This window comes from Achroia grisella, unplaced genomic scaffold, assembly GCF_030625045.1.
Source record: "Achroia grisella isolate CSIRO2021 unplaced genomic scaffold, CSIRO_AGI_Agris_v1 utg109, whole genome shotgun sequence".
NCBI lineage: Eukaryota > Metazoa > Arthropoda > Insecta > Lepidoptera > Pyralidae > Achroia > Achroia grisella.
The window spans coordinates 9,183,418-9,204,134 of NW_026712573.1; the positions used below are offsets into that span (position 1 = coordinate 9,183,418).

Genomic DNA, 20,717 nt, shown 5'->3' on the forward strand with positions numbered 1-20,717 from the left:
GTATTGTCATAATATGCAATTTCAGGATTACTACAAATATTCAGAATCGGCGAAAGGTGCTGTATTATTCGCAGTTTTCCGCGGCAAGGTCTCCGAGGGTATGGACTTCAAGGACCACCAGGCCAGGGCTGTAGTCACGGTACGAAATACATATGATGGCCCCGGTGGTCTAGCGGTTTAGCACACTACCTTATTTCCGAGAATCGCAATTTCGATTTCTCCTCTCAAAATCTATACTGCTGATTACTTAAAGAAAGAATTAATTACGTAGTGTTAGTAACAATTCTCAGTTATAACAGAATTAAATCAATACAGTTTCTATGTGAAATGATTTTCTATTATTTTTTTGAGAGTTGCACATGCAATTATACCAAACTGTACATAATCAAAATGTACTTACACAAAATAACGCCCTAACTCAATAAAACAGAAAAATAGTATTTTCTTATTATTATAAGTGTAGTTTATAAATTACTGTATTTGTACTCAGATCGGAATCCCGTATCCAAATATGTTCGATATGGCCGTGCAAGCCAAAGTAACATATAACGACAAGTACAGCCAGTCAAGAGGTCTGCTGCCGAAAAGTGACTGGCTTCAGGTTCAAGCGTACAGGTAGATTAGTATTGAAAAATTCTCTCCGTTTAATTTAAATTTTATGCATAATATTTAAGTGTCTAGTCTCTGCTTTTTGTTATGGATGACGAGACGCTGATATTTGTGGAAGCATTTGTTTTTCCTAATGATAAATTAAAAAAAAAAGTGTAAACCGATACATATAGACATAATTGAAAATTATCTGATACCAGTGATACTGAAAATGCGAACTGCAACCCAGTTTAAAGCCCATACTTGTCTATAAAACGTAGAAATCGACAACTCTATTAATTAAAAGTATTGTTATCAGAATGCGCAAAAGCGCGTATTCGATAATTCTTTAACGGCATTCCGATTCAAATGAAATTGTCGATTGTTTCAATATTTAAGGATACAATTTTATGTTCATGTATAAACTTTTGAATGAGAACAGGGCCCTGAACCAAGCAGTGGGTCGGTGCGTGCGTCACAGTGCTGACTGGGGCGCTGTGCTATTAGTGGACGCTCGGTTCCAGCAGCCATACTTCACGAAGCACCTCTCCGGCTGGGTGCGAAACCTTGTAAGTATTCGCACAACCATAGTTATTTTAGGTAACTAAAATGAGAAGCTAAGCGGTAACCGTCTTCTATATACATGAACAGCACTACGGACATCGCGTTATCATGCAACACCCACGATACCTCATGCGTTGCCATTCCAGGGGATTATAAGCAAACGAACTACACATACTGGAATAAAATATAGGGCAAAAGGTATCGCTACAAAGAAGGCGACAGATATTACTTCTATGCCTAATCTAATAATTGAATCAGAGACATATTTCGTCATAGGTAGACATTATTTCGTTCATTCGAGACGCAACGGTGCCGATAACGTCATTTAATGACGCATTTCAAAAGAAGGCGAGGCGTAGGAACTATACGTTAATTGAACGGCGTTGGTGACAGGGTCCGTCCTACTATACACAAATATTTGTGGCCAATGTACTATGTTAACAGTACTATTGTGTGATACTCTGATATTATTCCTGTGTCGATGCCTTTTAAATCAATTTAAGTAATTTTAAATAAAAATATTATTCACTTTTACTTTTTCTTACTAGTACTTATATTGCAATAAAGTGGGCATAGTAAACTATATAAATTACAAACAGAATACTCATAATCCTATTATATGTGAAAATCAAGAAAAAATAACTTATTATAATAATAATAATATTTTTAAAATAATAGTTGGTTGGAAATAAAAAACTTGTATAAATATTCTCACTAATGTAATTCCAGATACAGACTCAGAATCTACTAGATTATGACGAATATTAAAAATATAATTCTTTTTATTCTTACAGTTGGGTAACAATCACCATACGTTCAACAGTCTAGTCAACAGTCCTAACAGTTTGGAGTCCTTCATGCAATATATGAAAATCTCAGAAAATGAAAAGATATGATACAGTTTCTCACTTTAGTATGTACATTTACATATTTTTCATAGCCATAAGTTTCACATTGTTTTAGTCATCAAATAGTAATATAAATAATAGCAACCATTGTTACTGATCTACAGATAAAATCCTGAATGTATGAAAATAATTTGTACTGTTTTTTTATTATGTATAAAACATATTCGTATTACTACTACTAACTTATCGATTTAACAATGATTATCTAGTTTAAAAAATAAAACCGTATGGCTCAGTCGGGAAAATATAAGGTTCCATTTTCCAATAGGACATATTTCTGACATTATTTTCCAAAAACATATTTTTATAACATAATTATTATACCGGATGATAAATATAATAGTGCGTGTGGCAAAGAGATGGCATAATAGGTACAATTTAATACATATTAACTGTTACTTGTTATTTTTTTATTTTAGGAAGACCATTTCGATAATTAAACAATTATTAGCTTTTGTTTAAAAAAATTATCATGTTAGACCGTAATATTTTTTGACAATTCACAAAGTTATGAAGAGGCGGTCAATTCGCACACAACGTGGTCTGCGGAACTTTTTCCTGTATTTTATGAGTAAATCTAAACCGCTTAATATTAATTGTAGTCACAGTTTGACTACATACTTATAATACCTTTATATAACATAAATGCCCTAATTTTCTCCGTACGGCAATATTATCACCCGGAATATTCACAGTTGTAATTGATAATGAGCAGTAATATAAATTATTTTAACTACATTTTTAGTTCATAGACAAATGCATTAACTATACAATTATTTATAAAATTGTTTGTGTGGTGACGCAGTCAGAATAATACAATATATCTTCACCTCAAATTTGTCCCACGGAGGTAATAAAAACTCTAAGAAAAGAACACATGTATACATCAAGAATAGAGAAGGATAATTCGAAATAAATCTAGATATACCATGTCGCTTTACTAGCATAATAATAGTCTAAAAGCATGGTGTGCCTATGAATGTGCTATTGCGAATACATAATGCATATATTTCTATAGTGTTAGCCATAATATTTCACACTGTTTTACTGATCGAATAGATAAATAATGATTTTACTCATCTACAGATAGAAACCTTAATTTATGAAAATAATTTGTACTTTTATTTTATTATGCGCACACTAAATCAAGATCTTCATCATCATCAGAATCATAAAGAATAGATAAGGATAACTCGAAATAAATCTAAATATACCATGGCGCTTTACTACCGCATGGCACAATAATGGATTATTATCAGGACGAATATTTTGAAACAGACCTAAACGGTACGGAAGTTTATACATTATGTTATTAATTTTAAATAATGTTTTATTTATTTATTTATAATAATAATAATATAGCCCTTTATTCTGAAATTTACAAATATTTTTAACTGAATTGTTTTTATTTAATTTTTATAATATGTCTCTCATTTCAGTATGCCTTTTGGCATAGGCCTCCTCCAGCGACTTCCATTGATTCCTATCCTGTGCAACTCTTCTCCATTTTGTGCCCACAGTTGACCTCAACTCATCTTCCCATTTCATCATCTGCCTTCCCCTCTTTCTCTTTCCTTTTATTTATTTAATCGTCACAATTTAATTAACAAATTGGTATTGATATGATTTTATACTTGACTATAAGCATAGCAGGAATATCTTGTCAGTTAAGTTATTAAGATAGAGCTACATTTTTATCAGATATTAAATAGTTTAGAAATAATGTAGAGTTCACTTTATTTTTTAAGTTATATCTAGGACTCCAATTTTGACATATGATCTGTCGGCTCGAATTAAAAAACATTTACTTAGTTGTATCACATAATAAACAATTACATGTAAAATTATACATATAATATGGTATATTATGTGAAACAACGCAGTTTGATCTTATGTTTATATGAATTTATATTATTTAATAGAATAAACTTCTGCAAGAGGTAACAGTTTAACAATTATTGCTATCGTCATAATGTATCTATTATTTTGAATTATGTGACTGTAAATATAATTTAAGGTTTTATTTATCAAATATATATCTTTTCTTAAACATTTTTTTATTTCATAATCATACAACATTTATAATTCAAGTTCAAGAATAATTTTATCCTATGCATAATTAATTAACAATACACTAAAAGCTTTATTATCACAGAAGCGTCTATTAGAAGATAAAACGTACTTTTTAATACTGTATGAGTCCTCAACCTTTGCGGATCCTGAAAATAAATAAGGGTGTAAATTGTAATTGTCTTTCACATAAATTAGATTAGCTAACGCCAGTGAAATATATCTCAGAATAATAATGATTGTAGCATGTAAAGCTGTGATAAAGCTTATACTTAGAAAAACTACATTTTATTCTATAAAAAACACGTTTACCACCGCGATAAAACAATTTTGGGGCCAATACATTTTAAAAGATCCTACAATTAAAACATTACAAAGCAAACGCTTGACGACTGAAATAGGAAAACTTGTAATTGACCCACGCCGAAGCCTTTTTACAAAGTGTACCAATAATACCAATACAAATATCAGTTGTTTAAATAGTAATACTAAAATACATATATGTAAAAGAGCAAGTAATTCATTTCGGATGTTCAATTTGTGCTAAGTCTGCTTTCCGTATGAGTAGCAGAATAAAGGAAATATGCCTATCCAAGATTGCTAATACTAAGTTTATATGAATACAGATTATTATTTCTATTTCTACTTCCTCTCGATACTTACTTCTTAGTGCAATCAACGAACCGCTGGTGCCGCCGGAGGTGCGACACGTGCGGGAACGTGGCGGTGCAAATATCGCAAGAGTACGGTCGCTCCCCGGTGTGGTACCTAGACGATTTGAATGTTTATTTTAGTGTTCCAAATAAACTATTTTTGACAAAAAAATATTATATTTCTTCAACCCATAAAGGAGTAGTATGATTTTGCTAACGCTTAGTTTTTATTGTAATGATGTAGTTTGACTATGAATCATACTCATATTATATATAGCCTTTCTGACCTAATATTCTCCGAACAACAAAAAAAAACATTCGCCATAAAAAAGAAACTGTTTGTACGTTTTGTACACAATATACAGAACAAACTCTGCTGATGGATCTTTTTGTTGTGTTATTTCCTATTGAGGACGAACGTCGTGAGTGAAATCTGGCCAACACACTGAAAATATAACTTTGGGTGTCAGTATATTATTTCTGACTCACTTTCCGGTGAAGGAAACATCGACATCAAATCAGCAATTTATCCTTGAGGCGGCGTAGACCCTTGATATGTTGGATTCTTATATACCCAACTAAAGATGGAAATGTCAAGTGTTGCATTCACTATGACGTCGATAATCTGCAATACCTCTAACTACCCCATCTAGTTAACAGTCGTGACAGTGTGTTTTTATGTTTTAATTCCAAACTACTATTACCTTTTATGGACAACGAGATCTGATTTCTTGTAAAATTTCTTGCCACAATTATTTATATCGCAAACGTGTTTAGCCACCCTCTCATGGTCACGTTCCACATGCACTTTCAGCTGTAACATATTAAATTTATTATTTTTCTACTGTTTATTTAATGAATTAGTAAATGTACCTAGTGATAATGTTTGTAATTCATAAAAACTGTTCAAGTCTGTGTAATGATCGTAATCAAAATACTATTCATTCCACTTCTTTTCATCTCAAGGATGTCGTTCAAAGGAGCAAAGCATGAATATGGTACAAAGTTGGCACATACATGTATTAATAATGTAAATATCAATAATTCGTATAAGCTGTATATCATTATGATCGGGTTCCGGATCCCCCAATGACGGACATGTTGGAAGGATCCTTGGAACACTCCTGAACCGACTATCAATAACTATACTAGCTAATGCCATACATTGCTGTTGCTCATTAGTTCAAGCAGTTATCCAAGTTTCAAAAACACAAGTTAAATGAACGAACTATAACCTGCACAAGTGGGCGAAATCTTCCTACATGATTAAATGACTTACTTTAAATAGTTCTGGAGATAATCCTGGATAAGATTTTTTTAAATGACAATTTACCACGATGGTTTCACAGGGGGGACCGCAAGGTGAACCAGATATGGTACATTGCTAGAAATGGGGTTATTAGTCCACATTACCAACAATCTCCGGACTTCTATTGTGACTTTATATAAATAAGTATGAGACAGACCATCCACTTGGCGCTGAAGTGCTTGTTGCAGTAGCTACAGGTGTGTGCGGGCAGCACCCGCGGCGTGTGGGCGGCCGCCTCGTGCTTAGTGAGTGTGGACCGGTAAGCGAACCTCTCCTCGCACACATTGCACGCGTGGCGACGCACGCCGCCGTGGGTCGCTGCAACCCATTGACCGATATAGATTTCACTCTAGGTTTAAATAATACATAACCCAGGACAATGTACACAGCATCATCTAATCTTAAGCTAAGCAGAGCCTGTATTATGGGTATTAAACAATTGTATAAATACTTTGAGGGAGATCTTTGGGGGAGGCCTATGTCCAGCAGTGGATGTCTTCCGGGCTGCGATGATGATGATGATGATGATATGATGAAATACTAAAATACATTCTTTTTTTAAATACATAAAAAAATATATAGAATACAGTCAGCCCAATACAAACAATGAATAAGAATAATTTAATAATATAAAAATCTCAGGACAATTCACACAGTGCCATCTAAGCTAAGCAGAGCTTGTATTATGGGTACTAAACAACGTATATAAATACATAGATAATATCATGTTATTTCCAATAATAAATATATTTTATATTATTGTAGTTCAGTGTCAAAAATAAAAATTGGATACTATAATATGTAATACTATGAACTATTATTGTCGGAAAAATATTACTAGCAATAAGATGAATAGCATGTGAGAATTGAAGTTGAACCTCCGTACAATCGACCCTAGATACTATTGCGGCCAAATCCTGGTAAATTCGCTAATTTTGCTATGCTGAATGAACAAAAACTCACCTATGTGTGAATTATAGTTGTCTTTTTTGTTAAACAGTTTATTACATTCGCCACATACAAACATAACCCATTTTTTCCCTTTGCCTTTGACTTTTTTAGTTTCTGTCTTATCAGTTTCTTCTGCCGCTAACACTGTATTAGTGTTTGATTGAGGTTCTTCTATTCTAACTACTATTGGTACATCATCAATGACTTGATTGCAGTCTGAGACTGTATTAGCTTCACTGTTATTATTATCACTATCAACCTCCACACCAATATTTAACATATCAGTCAACTGCTCTGCATCCACTTCACTATTCACACTTATTATAAAAGTGTCATCATCCTCTGTTGATATGTACTGTACATTATTTTCGCCTATTAATTGATTTAAATTTTCAGTTAGATTAGTGCTCGCATCCAAGTCCACATCAGTTTCAAATATAGTTGCACATTCATTGACAGCGACAGTGGAGTTTAGTAGTAAATCATTCTCTTTGTCAATAAAAGGTTTTGTATCTGTTGTATTTAGAAAGTCATCTGGGAAATTTTCTTTAACTTGGTACAGTGCACTCATTAAATCTTGGTCCATACTTTTACCGCTTTCAGTGTAATCAAAGAGCACTTCTTCAGTCCTATCATTAACACCGAAATCCACATTATTTGAATTCATATTAAATATTTGATTACTTTGTAAACTATCAATGTCTATATCATTGTAAAATAAATCATCGTCTAATATGCGCAACTGATTCATTTCTTTGAGGAACTCTATCTGCATGAGATTATCGGCATTGCTGTCAGCTTCAGTTTGATTATTTTGAGTAGACATTGTCATATAGTCATCCTCTGCTGACAATAACTCGTTTACAATATTATCAACTGTTCCATCTCTGTTTAATGGTTCTGTTTTTTCTTTTTTAACTGGTTCACTTACTGTATTATCGGTATTACACTGTTTTCTGAAAAGCAATATATTACATAAATACTGTTGCTAAGCCAACAGTTATGAAAACGGTTTTAGACTAAAACAAATACTATTATTGTTGAAGAAAACTATTTCTTTATTATTGAGAACATTAATATACAAAAACAAAACAAACTCACCGAACACAATGTTCCAGGAGACTGCTTTTATACTTAAACGTCATACCACACTCACGACAATAATTCTTCCTGGTGGTTTTATCCTTCTGATCGATCTTGATATATTTAGCCAAAGGACATTTTTGCAGATGACGTTTCTGTGATGCTAACTAAATTTAAAAAAAATTCTCTTAAGGTTGTTTATATTATTAAAATTTTAATATGTATAATTTATATGTCAAATGGTAAAACTTGATAAGAGGTCACCTATATACATGAACATCTCATCACATATCAAGTGACGCCTGTGATACCACTTCTGCGTTGCTATTTCGGAAGTCTATTATTCATCTTATACTATAATTGCTGTCTCTGCCTTATCTCAACCTTTAAGTAATACACGGCCTATAACAAACTGCTTGATAAACTTCACAAATATTACATTTTTTTGATCTAAAGTCATATAGGTATCTGTATTTATTGTCAGTATAAAGAACACTATGAGAAACTGCAGTAAATTCATATTATAAATGCGAAAGTGTCAGTTTGTTATATATTCAATACTAAAGGGCTGCATTGCGCTGGGATTTTAATTAAAAGTGACATGAATGTTCATAATTGTGAAAGGCATATTATGATACTTTTTATCTCATATAGTGTTTCCTAATAATGTGTGTATGTACCTGTTTAAATTTGCTGCCACAGCCTGGACAGCAGTATGGCTTTTCATTAGTGTGAGTAAGTATATGGCGATTTCGGTTAGATTTATCTTTAAAATGTAGATCGCAATAACTGCAAGCATACCTTTTTATATCTAAAATGAAAAAGAGATTTAATTAAAACTTAAGCTTAATAATTTTAATATCATTAACATTATAAAGTAAAGGTAAATATTAAATTTAACATATAAAAGTATTCACCAAATGGCTCAGTTAGCAAACTACCTTTTTGTACATTCAACAAAATACCAGAATTTTTTGAAACATCAGCATCATACATAATATTTACTTAATTTTAACTCAGTTTTTTCTAATCATAGCAATTAGTTTTGAATTGAAACATAATCAATAAATTAAATAAGAAATTAGTGAAGGTGTGGTAAATAAAAAAGGTGAAAGAGATGAAAACTTTATTTACCCATATAATATAATAGTTAATATCCATATTGCTATAAAATGTTATGTAATACTTACTGCCATGTACATCTTTATGTTTTTTTAAATCAGATAATTTGTGGAAAGCTTTGTCACATTGGTCACACTTGTGTGGTCTGGAAAACAACAAATTTAAAAATACAACAACATAGAATATAAAATACATTTAAATTGTAAACCTACTTTTCAACAGTTACTTTTATTAACATATTACAAATAACATTTCAGGAAGTAATATGGAGTTATTTTCTACTAGCTATGAGTTCCAATAAAGCTTCCTAAATTATAACTGTATTATGATTCTGTTGTAATTTGAAACCAACCTATAATGAACATGTTTTGCAAACCAATGTTGCTGAAGCCTCCACAGAGCTTCAAAAGCCATTGAACATTGTAGACACTTCCACACCCTTTCCAAAGGTTTATGAGTCAAACTATGCTTCATGAGATGTTGCTTAGTTGCAAACTTTTCATTAGGACATTTATCTGAAATAGATGCATAATGAATGTAATCTGTCACAAATCTACTTAAGTACTGTATATAAATACATTCAACAGAAAGGAAATGTAATCTTCATTGAAGTACACTTAATTTAAGGACTTTTTATTTACTACTATATTTGAATAAAATATAAATCCATACAAGTTTTATATACACAAGAAATTTGACTATGTAGATAAAAGGAACAGCATAAACTTTAAATATTTTTGAATGCTTGTGAATACAATAATAATAACAATAACCAAGTATAATTCACAAAAGTGATCTAGTCTCTAATAAAGTATAGCCACATTGTGATTATACTTTATTAGAGACTAACCACCTGTATTATGATTACTAAACAACAGATAAATGTTAAAAAAATATTTTTATTTTTTTAACATTGATCTGTTGCCTTTCTTTTATTTTTATTTCACTGACCATTAATTTCAGTATATGAACACAAGTAATTAAAAAATACTGAACATTTCCTTTATTAGTATCATCATTTTATATGATGTGTTGTTGAATGTCCACGACTGCTCTAATAAATTTATGTTGATATTAGTACATTACATAACATTTGTTATGGTCAGGTTGTATTCGACATAATCCTGCTACATTCTACACTACTGTTCTATGTCAACCCTAAGGGTCTTTTTGACATGCTTTGAAGTAGCACTTACTGTTATATAAATTTACAGTTACTACATTTATTTCCAATAGTTTTAAGCGTAATTTATAACTTTAACACTATTATTATCACTTATTTGTTATGATCTTAACAACTACAAACAACGAGGCAGTATATTCAATCTAGTGTAGAATATTAATTATGATAACTGGTCATTCATTTGATTTTGAATTTTTATTGATACACCCCTTGCTAAACAATAATTCAAGAAGAGAACAAATGATAGAATTACTTCAATGCATTTTTTTCTTTTGTACACCCATAATATACTTAAAAAATGTACAGACAAATACAAACAATCAACAGCATTTGTATACTCATGTATACATGAGTTAGAAGTAAGTTTCTTGAGGATAACATTAACATTTTATTTTATTATGACTTACCACAAACCCATAGATTGCCCTTTGAATGAGCTCTTAGATGTCCATAATATTTGGTTGCATTATCAAAGCGTTTTTGGCAAATTTCACAGTGTAAAGTCGTAGGTCCGTTTAAGTCTGGTTCTTCCAGTGGCTCATCCCCAGGTAGCAATTGGGCCAGAACATCAACATCTGGGCCCAAAAATGATCCACTGGACTGTAAATCATGTTGTAAATCGGAAGATTCTCCATCCGCAATCTATTATAATGAAAACAATACAAACAGAAAGTATAATACCCTTCAGAATTATATTTGTATTGATTTTCTAAACGTAAAATTACTTACTAGAACACTGTAAAATGGTAAATTTGGATCCATGATAATAGGAATGTTTTATTTTTATCTACATACTTGTGTTATTAAATAATTTTATAATATTAATAAAGCCAATAAAATCATTATAAATACAATATGACATAAAAATAATAGAGACAGGATTGACTTGACAAGAACAAATATGGTGGATAACTGGTTAATCGATGATAGGGTAAGACTAAACATATAAAAATTAATCGATTATCGATAAAAATATTAATATTGTACAAAAAGTTATATTTAATCGATTATAATATTCAATTAAATCGATACTATAGCACAGTAAAATTTTCCAACCAACTGAAAACCAAAACAATTTATTTACAAGCCCAAAAAAACAAGAGCAATCTTAAGAGGCCCAAAAATTTATTAATTTAAAAAGTAATCGATTTCTATGTAGTAAATCGCTCCTTACTGTACAAGTGAGATATCGTTTTATCGATATCATTATTGCTACCAAAATTCAGGGTTACCAACTGCTACAAAATACCCTATCAAAATTAAAATATGTAGAACAAAAAAACTTTTTAATGCAATATTCAAAGTCAGTATAAGTAGAAAACTGAAGGTCTCACAGAACGTAGTGATCGATAATGGTAATACACTATATGTGTATACTATTACCTATTACTATTATATGTGAGAGTAAAAGATAATTAAATGGTAAAGAGTAATACTGTTTCTTTCATTGTTTTTGTACCATTTCCACTGTAGTTAATTCATAAAACATTTTCTGAAGACGATAACCACCGCTATCCTCTTCAGAAAATGTTTTATGAATTAACTAACATATTCAAAAATATTGCTTTAAAATTATGTATGATTTGTTAAATAAAAATTTTTAAATCTTATTAATAATCACAAAATTTTAAAATGTGATAAATTTTATTTCATTTCAATATTGGTTTTAATCGATTTTTTTTATTATCGATTTATTCCATCCCTACTGTCAATAAATAGTTACTTTATTTACAATCTCATAGTGAATTCCAATAATAAATAAATAGACTTAAACCAGAAAATTAACAATATTGTTTATATTTAAATATTCGATGTAATTTCGTCTTTGGTAAGCAGGTAGGTATGTCCCCTTTTTATACTGTTTCAAAAACAATAACTATGAGTTTTACTTGTTGTTATTAGGTTTTATTACATAAAAGTAACAGAGATGTGGGAAAGTACACCCATATCTCTGTTCTGGATATTTACCTAATGAAAATACTGTATAAGTTCAGGAGCTCAATTATGTAACACTGTTACTAACAAATTTAATTGTTAAAATCAATATGTTCGCGATTTTTTATGAATTTATAAAAAAGTTAATTGAACACACTATCAAATGGTTCGTTGAAAAACGCAAATTTTAGGTTTTGTCTGTTTCAAGTAAGAAATCTAACAAGTTGTAATATAATGTTTGTATTATATTACAACTTGTTACAGGATTAATAAATATCCTACTAATTTATAATGTATTTCATTTTAACGACATCTAGTGATTATAATCAACTGCCAACAATAAAACGCAGATAGGGTGCCATCTATTATTTAGTTACGAAATAAGATGAACCAGCGACTTCAAACTCGTGGTATTCTAAATAACAATATGTATTTTACTAATCATTATCATCATCTAGTATAAAACAAAGTCGCTGTCGCTGTCTGTCCTTATATATGCTTAAATCTTTAAAACTACGCAACAGATTTTGAAGCGGTATTTTTAAATAGATAGAGATATTCTAAAGGAAGGTTTATATGTATATAATACATGTACACCCGTGCGGATCCGCCTAGCAGCCGGGGCGAGTGGCTAGTATGTTTATAAACAGATTAAAATAAATAAAACATCACCAAATATTAACCTTCCAACATCCGCGCTTAACATTGTAATACGTATAGATATGTAGGTGCAGATTCACCCAGATTCTTAGATCCATTTTAGCAAAACTTAGAAAATGAAAAATTTTGGTTATGATAAACATAAAAATGAGGTTAAAGAAATAAAACAAATGTCAATACAACATTTATACAAAAATAATAAGTAAATAGTCGGTCTCATAGAGCCATGCGCGAATAGGAAGATTATCACAATACGATAATGAATACCGGACTCAAATCGGTTAAGTCGTTTCTGAGATTGGGTCCATACTTTATCATACGGGGTTCTATAAAGTTCTATTACATTATAAAGCCTTCCAACAATAGGTTTTTAAAAATAGTTAACACAAAAGTTCCCGTCTGCTGGTAGCAATAATAGATAGCACTGTATTATTGTTATTAGGCGCAGGTAGGGTTTTAAAGAACATAAACTGATGATGCGATGTAAAAAATACTTTTTTAACATGATCTGAAACACTTAGGTATATTAAAGATGGTTTCAGCGTCACTGATGTTTTATTAAATGCCGTTGTGGTTTTGCATGTATATTGTTCAATTCATGTGGTTTTACCTTAAATTTGACGTGTTAACTATACATGATAAATGTATGATGTAGGTACAGAATATTAACAATATAATAATAAAGAAATTTATAGTATGTATAAAACATAGACACTGGTTTATTTTACTATTACTTAAAAATAGATAAAACGTTTAAACATAGTCTATCCCACAGACGAGACAAGATGGGATATACTTGTATTTTTTTTTAAATGAATACCTATACAAATTTCTAGTTGTTTGTTTCTATATCGTCAGAAAGAAAAATAGAGCGATTCCTTTTTTAAAATTTACGGTCTTATTTATTAATACCACAGATAATATAATATTATATTTAATACCAACAAGTTTCTATCTTGTCCTACTTGTGTTGTGTGTCCCATTACATAACAATAAGTACTTAGTTCAGTTAATATTTACGATATTTAAATATGGATTATTTACTTTATAACTACTTACGTACCCACCTCGTTTCTCGTTATCAGCAGAATAGTAAGATAATCATAATACCTACTCATTGCGGACTTTGTAATGTAACAAACGCCGAGACTTCAATACTCATTACATCTTCAATTTTATATCAAAATTGAGTGGAGTAACAAAATTGACTAGTGTGTTATCAATATATAAGTAGGTAGACGAATGTTTATTTGCATATATGTTTATTAACTGTTTTTCACTAAATCTATCATCAATAAAATTAAGATAATTTTATTTTAAATTCTACAGTATTAGATATTATTAGATGAGAGGCTGATTGCGGAAAATAGAGTTCAATTTACATTACATTTCAGTATTATTCCTCCTTCCTAAAAAAACAATATTTTTATTCTATAATTTTCAGAAAAATGTGTATTCTATTCACATACAACGGCACAGGCGATGACGACAGCGACTATAGTCTCATATTGGCATCGAATAGAGACGAGTTCTATGACAGGCCGGCGAACAAAATGACTGTATGGAGCGATGACAACAAAGTTGTAGCAGGTCTGTTTTTATAACATAATCGATACTAGTATTTAATACAGATGAGTTTGTTTGGCTAGTTGAATGCGGTGTTCGTATAGGTACTAATGGTTCAAATGGAATGGATGAAACGGATGTTCTTATGCGACGCAGACGAAGTTACCCGAATCAGCAAATGGTGTATAAGATTAATAATGTTTGTTTCGCAGACGGATATTTCAATGATTGATTAATTTAATCAGTTTTTAGAATTATCATTTTTGAAAATATGTTTGCCAATTGACTAAAAATGTGATAATGTCCTATAATAAGAATAACACAGATAAAAGACTGGTAGAAATCAGTCATGTCCAAGATACGGTCCGCGGGCTGCATGCGGCTCCCGGGTTATATATCTACCAATTTTGAATAACCGTATATTATATACTATATAATTAAATAAATAAAATGTTACAATAATTCAGCACATTTCGTTTTTTTTAACTAATATATGGTCTGATGATTATTTCTTTTTAATTTCATAATTTCATTTTACCCATATACCCCGTTAAACAATATAGGACGCGACTTGGAAGCGGGCGGAACATGGTTGGCGGTGTCGCCTTCCCGGAAAAAAGTTGGAGTCCTACTCAACCTGCCTGGATCAGCGAAACCCAATAGTCAAAGTAAGATATTTTTAAAATACAGTATTAATTTATATAATTTGAATATTTTGTTCCACAAAAAAACTGACTTCGGCATTGGACTAACTATGGAACGAACGAACACAGCCAATAATATTACTTTTACACACATACACACACACACATAGATACCAGAAATAAGTGGCGATTATAAAGAGAATCGTTAATGTCTAACAGAACAATCATTAGTAGACATCCCATACCTAAATAAAAAGAAATACAATAAAATTGAATTAAAATTGAAACATGCTTTCCAACTTCAGTTCAGGACCAAAGATGTGCTAGTCCGCGACGCTTCTAGTTTTTTTTTATGTAATTGGAATGGCCATCACTGATGACCCACCTGATGGTAAGTGCCAATATACATGAACAGCACTACGGACATCACATTATCACGTGACACCCGCAATATCACTCATATGTTGCTATTCCAAATACCATGTCATATCTCTTATTTTGTAATTTCACTGCATAAACTGATAGATAGATAGAATAGATTTTTTCTGTTTACATTTTTCTAAAATACTGTAATATTTTCAGGTCGAGGTAAAATCATAGCAGATTACGTAAAATGTGACACACCCACCAAAGAATATATTGAGCAAATGAAATCTTATTTTAACGAATGTAACGAATTCCTGTTCGTGACTATTGAAGATTTTGTGTAAGTGAAATTCCATGATAATGGAAGTTGATAATAATGATCGGATGTGTCTGGAGGCGAGTGATGAATGTGAATTAATTGAGAATTGTCTGTAAGGAGAGAACCCAATGGCACTCTGTTCTCTCTGTATATCCCTAAAGGGATCTGGCGTGATAATGATACTTTCTTAGGAACTGAAATTTTATAGGATCTAGGAAAATATTATTAATTTTATTGCACATAATACAAAGGTAGAACATATGGTGGATTTAACACCTTACGGCAGGTCTACTACTCAAACATTAAGAAAACCGAGTTATGTGGTTAGGCTTACGATGTTATAGTCATAGTGAATAGGATTTCGTTTTAATTAAGCCTAAACCTAATTAAATATATGTTGTTCATAAATTTCTTGTAGGTATTATTATACTTGCTTATACCTAAATAAAATATTTCTACGGTATTTGTTCAAAACCCTCTGTGTTGAGTACCACTTCACCGGTTGTACTTTGTTCTTTTTCAGAAAATCGCCTTTAATTCAAGCTTATGATAATACCACGTGTGAACTAACGAACTACACAAGCCGATGTGAAGGGTTCGGTAATTGTTTACCAGGTACTCCGTTGAAAAAAGTTGACGGCGGTAAAAATAAAATGCAAGAAATATGCAGGAAATTCAGCAAACTTAGTATGAAAGGGGAACTTACGAATGAACTTGTTGCATTTCTGAAGTCCGACCAAAGGTAACCATTTAAATAATGTGGGCCGTAGCTGGCCTTTGCTTCACCGAACGAAAAAAGGGACAAGTGCAGAGGGCACTTTAATCTGCGAAAGGACCTATGGAGCGGCTGAAGACCAACTCTTGCCTGCCAGATACGACTTTATTCCGGGGCACTGCTATGGGTTCGAGCTTCGGCACAGCCTTTTCCTGTTTTCGATCCCTGTTTGTATAGAACAAGGTTCGATCGGAGGGGAGATAACAGCTATTTTTACTCACGCAATATCTTCTATAATCTAATATAAACTACATTCATTTACGAAATTATATATTTATTATTATTTTCAGGTATCTGCCAGACCAACTTCTAGAAAAGCGGCGACCAGACTCTTATAAAGAATTGAGTTCTATATTTGTATCTATTCCAAAAGGAAGATATGGAACAAGGTATGTTCACATTATTAATAACAAGGTTAAACCTTGTTATTAATGGTCCAATCCAGTAATAACCTTGACTCTTATAATTATTGTTCAACAATTATAAATCTAGCCCAATACGATGTTATAGATATAATCTGAAATATTAGAAAGAAATGATCAAATAAATTTTAATCATTTCTAAATATTTCATTCCGAGGATGTCATAGGCTGATATCATCTTATTGGGAGATTATGGTTAAGAATTGTTTATTCATAGACCTGTACTGTATTTTATTTAATCATTTATAACTTTTGCAGGACACATACTGTGGTACTTGTCACCAAGAGTGGTCTTGTGGATATAGTAGAAGTCAATTTAAAACCGCCAGATGATCTGCTCAACCCAGAATGGGAAACCAGCAAGTTCCAGTTTAACTTATAATTCTGATGACCAAATTAACTTTGCCCTTTAGTAGTCATATACTTACTTTATATAACAATGAAAGAGTAAAGAAAAACAAAAATGAAAAGATAAGAAATAAACTGTCAACATATTTTTAAGTGTAAAATGAATTCTGCTAATGTAGAAAATATTGTTTTACTTCTTATACATTAAATAGGCAGTTATATTTTTGTATTACATATGAATTTGTTATTAGTCTATCCCTTTCCAACACAGTATAGTGTTTGTGAAGAGTAGGTATTTTAATTTAAAATTAATACCAGGTATCCTACAGACAGGACGAAAAGACAGGGCCGCCAAAGAATATGTTGGAATGATGACATCAACAAGGGTTGCGGAAGACATACTTCGATGGAGAGAGCAGGAGACTTTTGCCAAAAGGCACACAGAATTGTGGGAGATTTTATACCCTACACAAAACTACCCCAACCTTGGGATATAAAAAGATATATTATTATTAAAATACCTATAGTAAAAAATTACAAAAGCAATCAAGTATGTAACACTTATATTTACAATAAATAAATCATTCAGTTACAATATACAATTGTACATAAATATTTCAGCAAGAAATTTGTTCCATGTAATCTTTCTATACACATAATAGAACAATTTACATTCAAAATGGAAATCTTGAATCTCATTTGACAAGGAATAAATTGAATTGTTAAACCAATTTTACATCCTAATATAATCCTAATGTTGTATACAATGTACTAGTTAACTAATCATTTATAATTTCCACTTTTCCAATGCAAATTCTTTAGGTAGAGAGAAATCATTGTCTTGTTCTAAAACACAGCCCAAAAACTTTGGTACATTAAATATTGTACCAGATAATATGTGAGGGAAATGACTTTCTTTATTTTCAACATAAGTGAACATAAGTCTCTTACTTACATAGTCTCCAATGACTGATATATTTCCAATCTCCACATAAGTCTGCAGAGATGTGGAGTACATCTCAAAAATCAGCCTTAAAGACTCCCATGTATGTAACTTATCTGCAGGCATTAGAGATAGTCTAAAATGATAGCCTAACTCAGAATATGTTGATTTCAATATTTCAATTAAATCATCAAGTAAAGTATCTAGATCTTTCTCATTTTTGGTGGCACAAAATATCTCCACCACTGATGACTGACTTACATGGAACAAGCTGTTTTCTTCGGAAGCTGAGGGTATATATTGTCGACCCATGGTAAAGTACTTAAGGGGTAAACTTTTAGCATGTAGTACATTTTTAGTGTAGTAGGCAAAAAATGAACACAAAGATCCACCACCTGTTAAATGTAAACGACTGTCTACATTCACTTTTGAATCTTCATTATGATGTAGTATAAAAGAGGAATTTGCATTTGTATGATCTATCCCACAACCTTCTAGAACCAAACTTTTCACAAAGTCTGGATTTGAAAACTGCTGAAAATTATTGTTTCTCAATATATTATTGAAGTAAAACTTAGCTCCAAGTTCAAAGATGGCTGCAGTTCCTTTCAAATAATAATTTTCATTTTTGATGAATTCAATAAGTCCTAGATCTCTTCCTATTATTAAATGGTCTTTTTGTTCTGTTGGTGGTAAAAGATGTGTATACAGAACTTTACTTTCACAATGTGGTGTCCGAGAATGCAAACTATTAGGGAGTTTCAATATTTCAAGTATTGCAGCTTCCTCAGCTGACCATAGTGGTTCTTTTAACTTTCTAATATTATCTTTAAGAAGATTTAATTGTATTTTTAGTTTTTCTGTAATAACATTTTCAGGATCATTTTTTATAATTTTCCCTAATTCCTTTGATATTTCTTCTTTTTTCTTCTCAAACTCAGACTTTCTCTGTTTCAGTTCTTGATAAATAGACCACAAGCTCTCTACTTTAGTTAAGTCAATATTTAATTTTCGTTTTATTAATTGTTCCTGAATAAGATCTTTTCGTTTAATTTCATTTGAAAAGTCAATATAAGGAATTACATAGACAAAGTTTTCTGTTGCTTTAGTACCATTCATAAAAAGAGCTGATTTTCTTACAGACATAAATCTGCAATCCCTTAGTCTAATTGCCAAGCTAAGAATAGATTTACGTATCATTTTCATCAGATTTTTTCTTTTTACATGAAGTCTCTTCTAAAATAATATCACCGTCTTTATCTACTACATCAGATTTGTTAGTATTTTGAGTAACAATTTTCCTTTTAGTTGGTAACTTGAAACTACCAAAACCGGCTGCGCGTTCGGACTCTTCAACGCTGTATGGCTCTAACTCCAAAGCCTTTAATCTACGCTTGTGAACTTTCGTCTTGAAATGCTCGTTAAGAGCTTGCTCATCAATAAAATATCGAGCACAGTGTAAGCAGTAGTGTTGTGCAGAACCAGGTAAATCTAAATCCACATCCTGATTGAGTAACTTCTCAGCGTTGTCTGAAAATTAGGTGATTTTGATGATTTACATATCAAATTTTTAAAAATTGTATTAACTAAACTAGATTTGTTAACATGTTTAAAAAAAGACTATTGCATAAGTTAAATTAATTTCTTTGTTTACGGGGTGATGATATAGATACTTGTTGATATATACAATAATATATTTTTTATTATTAATATAACCTCAAAAACTTTTAGCCATGTGAATTTGGTAGAGTTTGACAGATAAGGTCCCTTTCCTATAACTTACCTTCTTTCAAATCTACGTCAATCTGATCTAAATCTTTTTTTCTATTGCGCACTCTCCAACGTTTTTTAAGATGAGTATCTCCGTGGTGATACTTCTTCCGCTTATACGTCATTATAATATAATAAAATTAAAAATAATGAAATCAGGAACGTTGATTTAAAAATGTGATCAATTGTTTGACCGAATGAATGAACAACGAACACAGATTACAACAAACATCTTGGTGACAATTGACATAACATTGACATAATGACACTGAGCAAGTAATCACTGTACAAACAATATTTTTTTCATACTTTTTTACTTTATAACGTACTATTTGTTGTAGTGTCGAATCGAGACCTAGTATTACTTATAGAAGTCCGAAGGTTCAAATCCTGGCCGATATAAATGTATACTTCTCTCTGTCGATTAAAACAAATTAATTCGTGTCTGCCAGATTTACCACTTTCACGTTGGATTTAAATGAACTTCATAAAAAAACTTAGTGTACTCAGCCATCGTATCTACCTATACGAGTATAAC

General features: G+C 31.2%; 5 protein-coding genes across 6 annotated transcripts in view; 2 read left to right on the top strand and 3 right to left on the bottom strand.

Moving 5' to 3' along the window:
* LOC131844853 (Fanconi anemia group J protein homolog) overlaps window positions 1-3,453 on the top strand; it is a 72,966-nt gene extending 69,513 nt beyond the window's left edge. The window contains exons 16-19 of the mRNA XM_059193835.1: window positions 26-139; window positions 491-615; window positions 1,031-1,157; window positions 1,947-3,453. Of these exons, the coding sequence (XP_059049818.1) occupies window positions 26-139; window positions 491-615; window positions 1,031-1,157; window positions 1,947-2,048 (468 nt within the window). The 3' untranslated portion in view covers window positions 2,049-3,453. The remainder of the gene's footprint in view (window positions 1-25; window positions 140-490; window positions 616-1,030; window positions 1,158-1,946) is intronic.
* Window positions 3,454-3,463: 10 nt separating this feature from the next.
* Window positions 3,464-11,322, bottom strand: LOC131844836 (zinc finger protein 436-like). The gene is made up of 11 exons (XM_059193817.1): window positions 11,161-11,322; window positions 10,839-11,073; window positions 9,601-9,763; window positions 9,317-9,393; window positions 8,807-8,937; window positions 8,145-8,293; window positions 7,056-7,999; window positions 6,250-6,410; window positions 5,488-5,597; window positions 4,794-4,898; window positions 3,464-4,279 (listed from the first exon to the last, which is right to left on the bottom strand). Exons 1-11 carry the CDS (start codon window positions 11,191-11,193, stop codon window positions 4,264-4,266), a joined length of 2,124 nt encoding a protein of 707 aa, XP_059049800.1. The 5' UTR covers window positions 11,194-11,322; the 3' UTR covers window positions 3,464-4,263.
* Window positions 11,323-12,183: 861 nt separating this feature from the next.
* Window positions 12,184-17,700, top strand: LOC131844760 (transport and Golgi organization protein 2). 2 transcript variants are annotated; one of them, XM_059193730.1, is made up of 7 exons: window positions 12,184-12,267; window positions 14,471-14,616; window positions 15,156-15,260; window positions 15,819-15,942; window positions 16,445-16,663; window positions 16,987-17,085; window positions 17,377-17,700. In XM_059193730.1, the coding sequence occupies exons 2-7, from the start codon at window positions 14,475-14,477 to the stop codon at window positions 17,498-17,500; spliced, it is 813 nt and encodes a 270-aa protein (XP_059049713.1). In that variant the 5' UTR covers window positions 12,184-12,267; window positions 14,471-14,474; the 3' UTR covers window positions 17,501-17,700. The 2 variants fall into 2 exon arrangements, with proteins under 2 accessions (XP_059049713.1, XP_059049706.1); XM_059193723.1 differs by lacking the exon at window positions 12,184-12,267 and adding an exon at window positions 14,088-14,256.
* Window positions 17,701-18,016: 316 nt separating this feature from the next.
* LOC131844749 (serine--tRNA synthetase-like protein Slimp) lies at window positions 18,017-19,609 on the bottom strand. The gene has a single exon (XM_059193713.1). It carries the CDS (start codon window positions 19,607-19,609, stop codon window positions 18,254-18,256), a length of 1,356 nt encoding a protein of 451 aa, XP_059049696.1. The 3' UTR covers window positions 18,017-18,253.
* LOC131844776 (zinc finger protein 593 homolog) lies at window positions 19,510-20,403 on the bottom strand. Its single transcript, XM_059193740.1, has 2 exons — window positions 20,193-20,403; window positions 19,510-19,939 (listed from the first exon to the last, which is right to left on the bottom strand). The coding sequence occupies exons 1-2, from the start codon at window positions 20,302-20,304 to the stop codon at window positions 19,599-19,601; spliced, it is 453 nt and encodes a 150-aa protein (XP_059049723.1). The 5' UTR covers window positions 20,305-20,403; the 3' UTR covers window positions 19,510-19,598.
* Window positions 20,404-20,717: the final 314 nt, after the last annotated feature.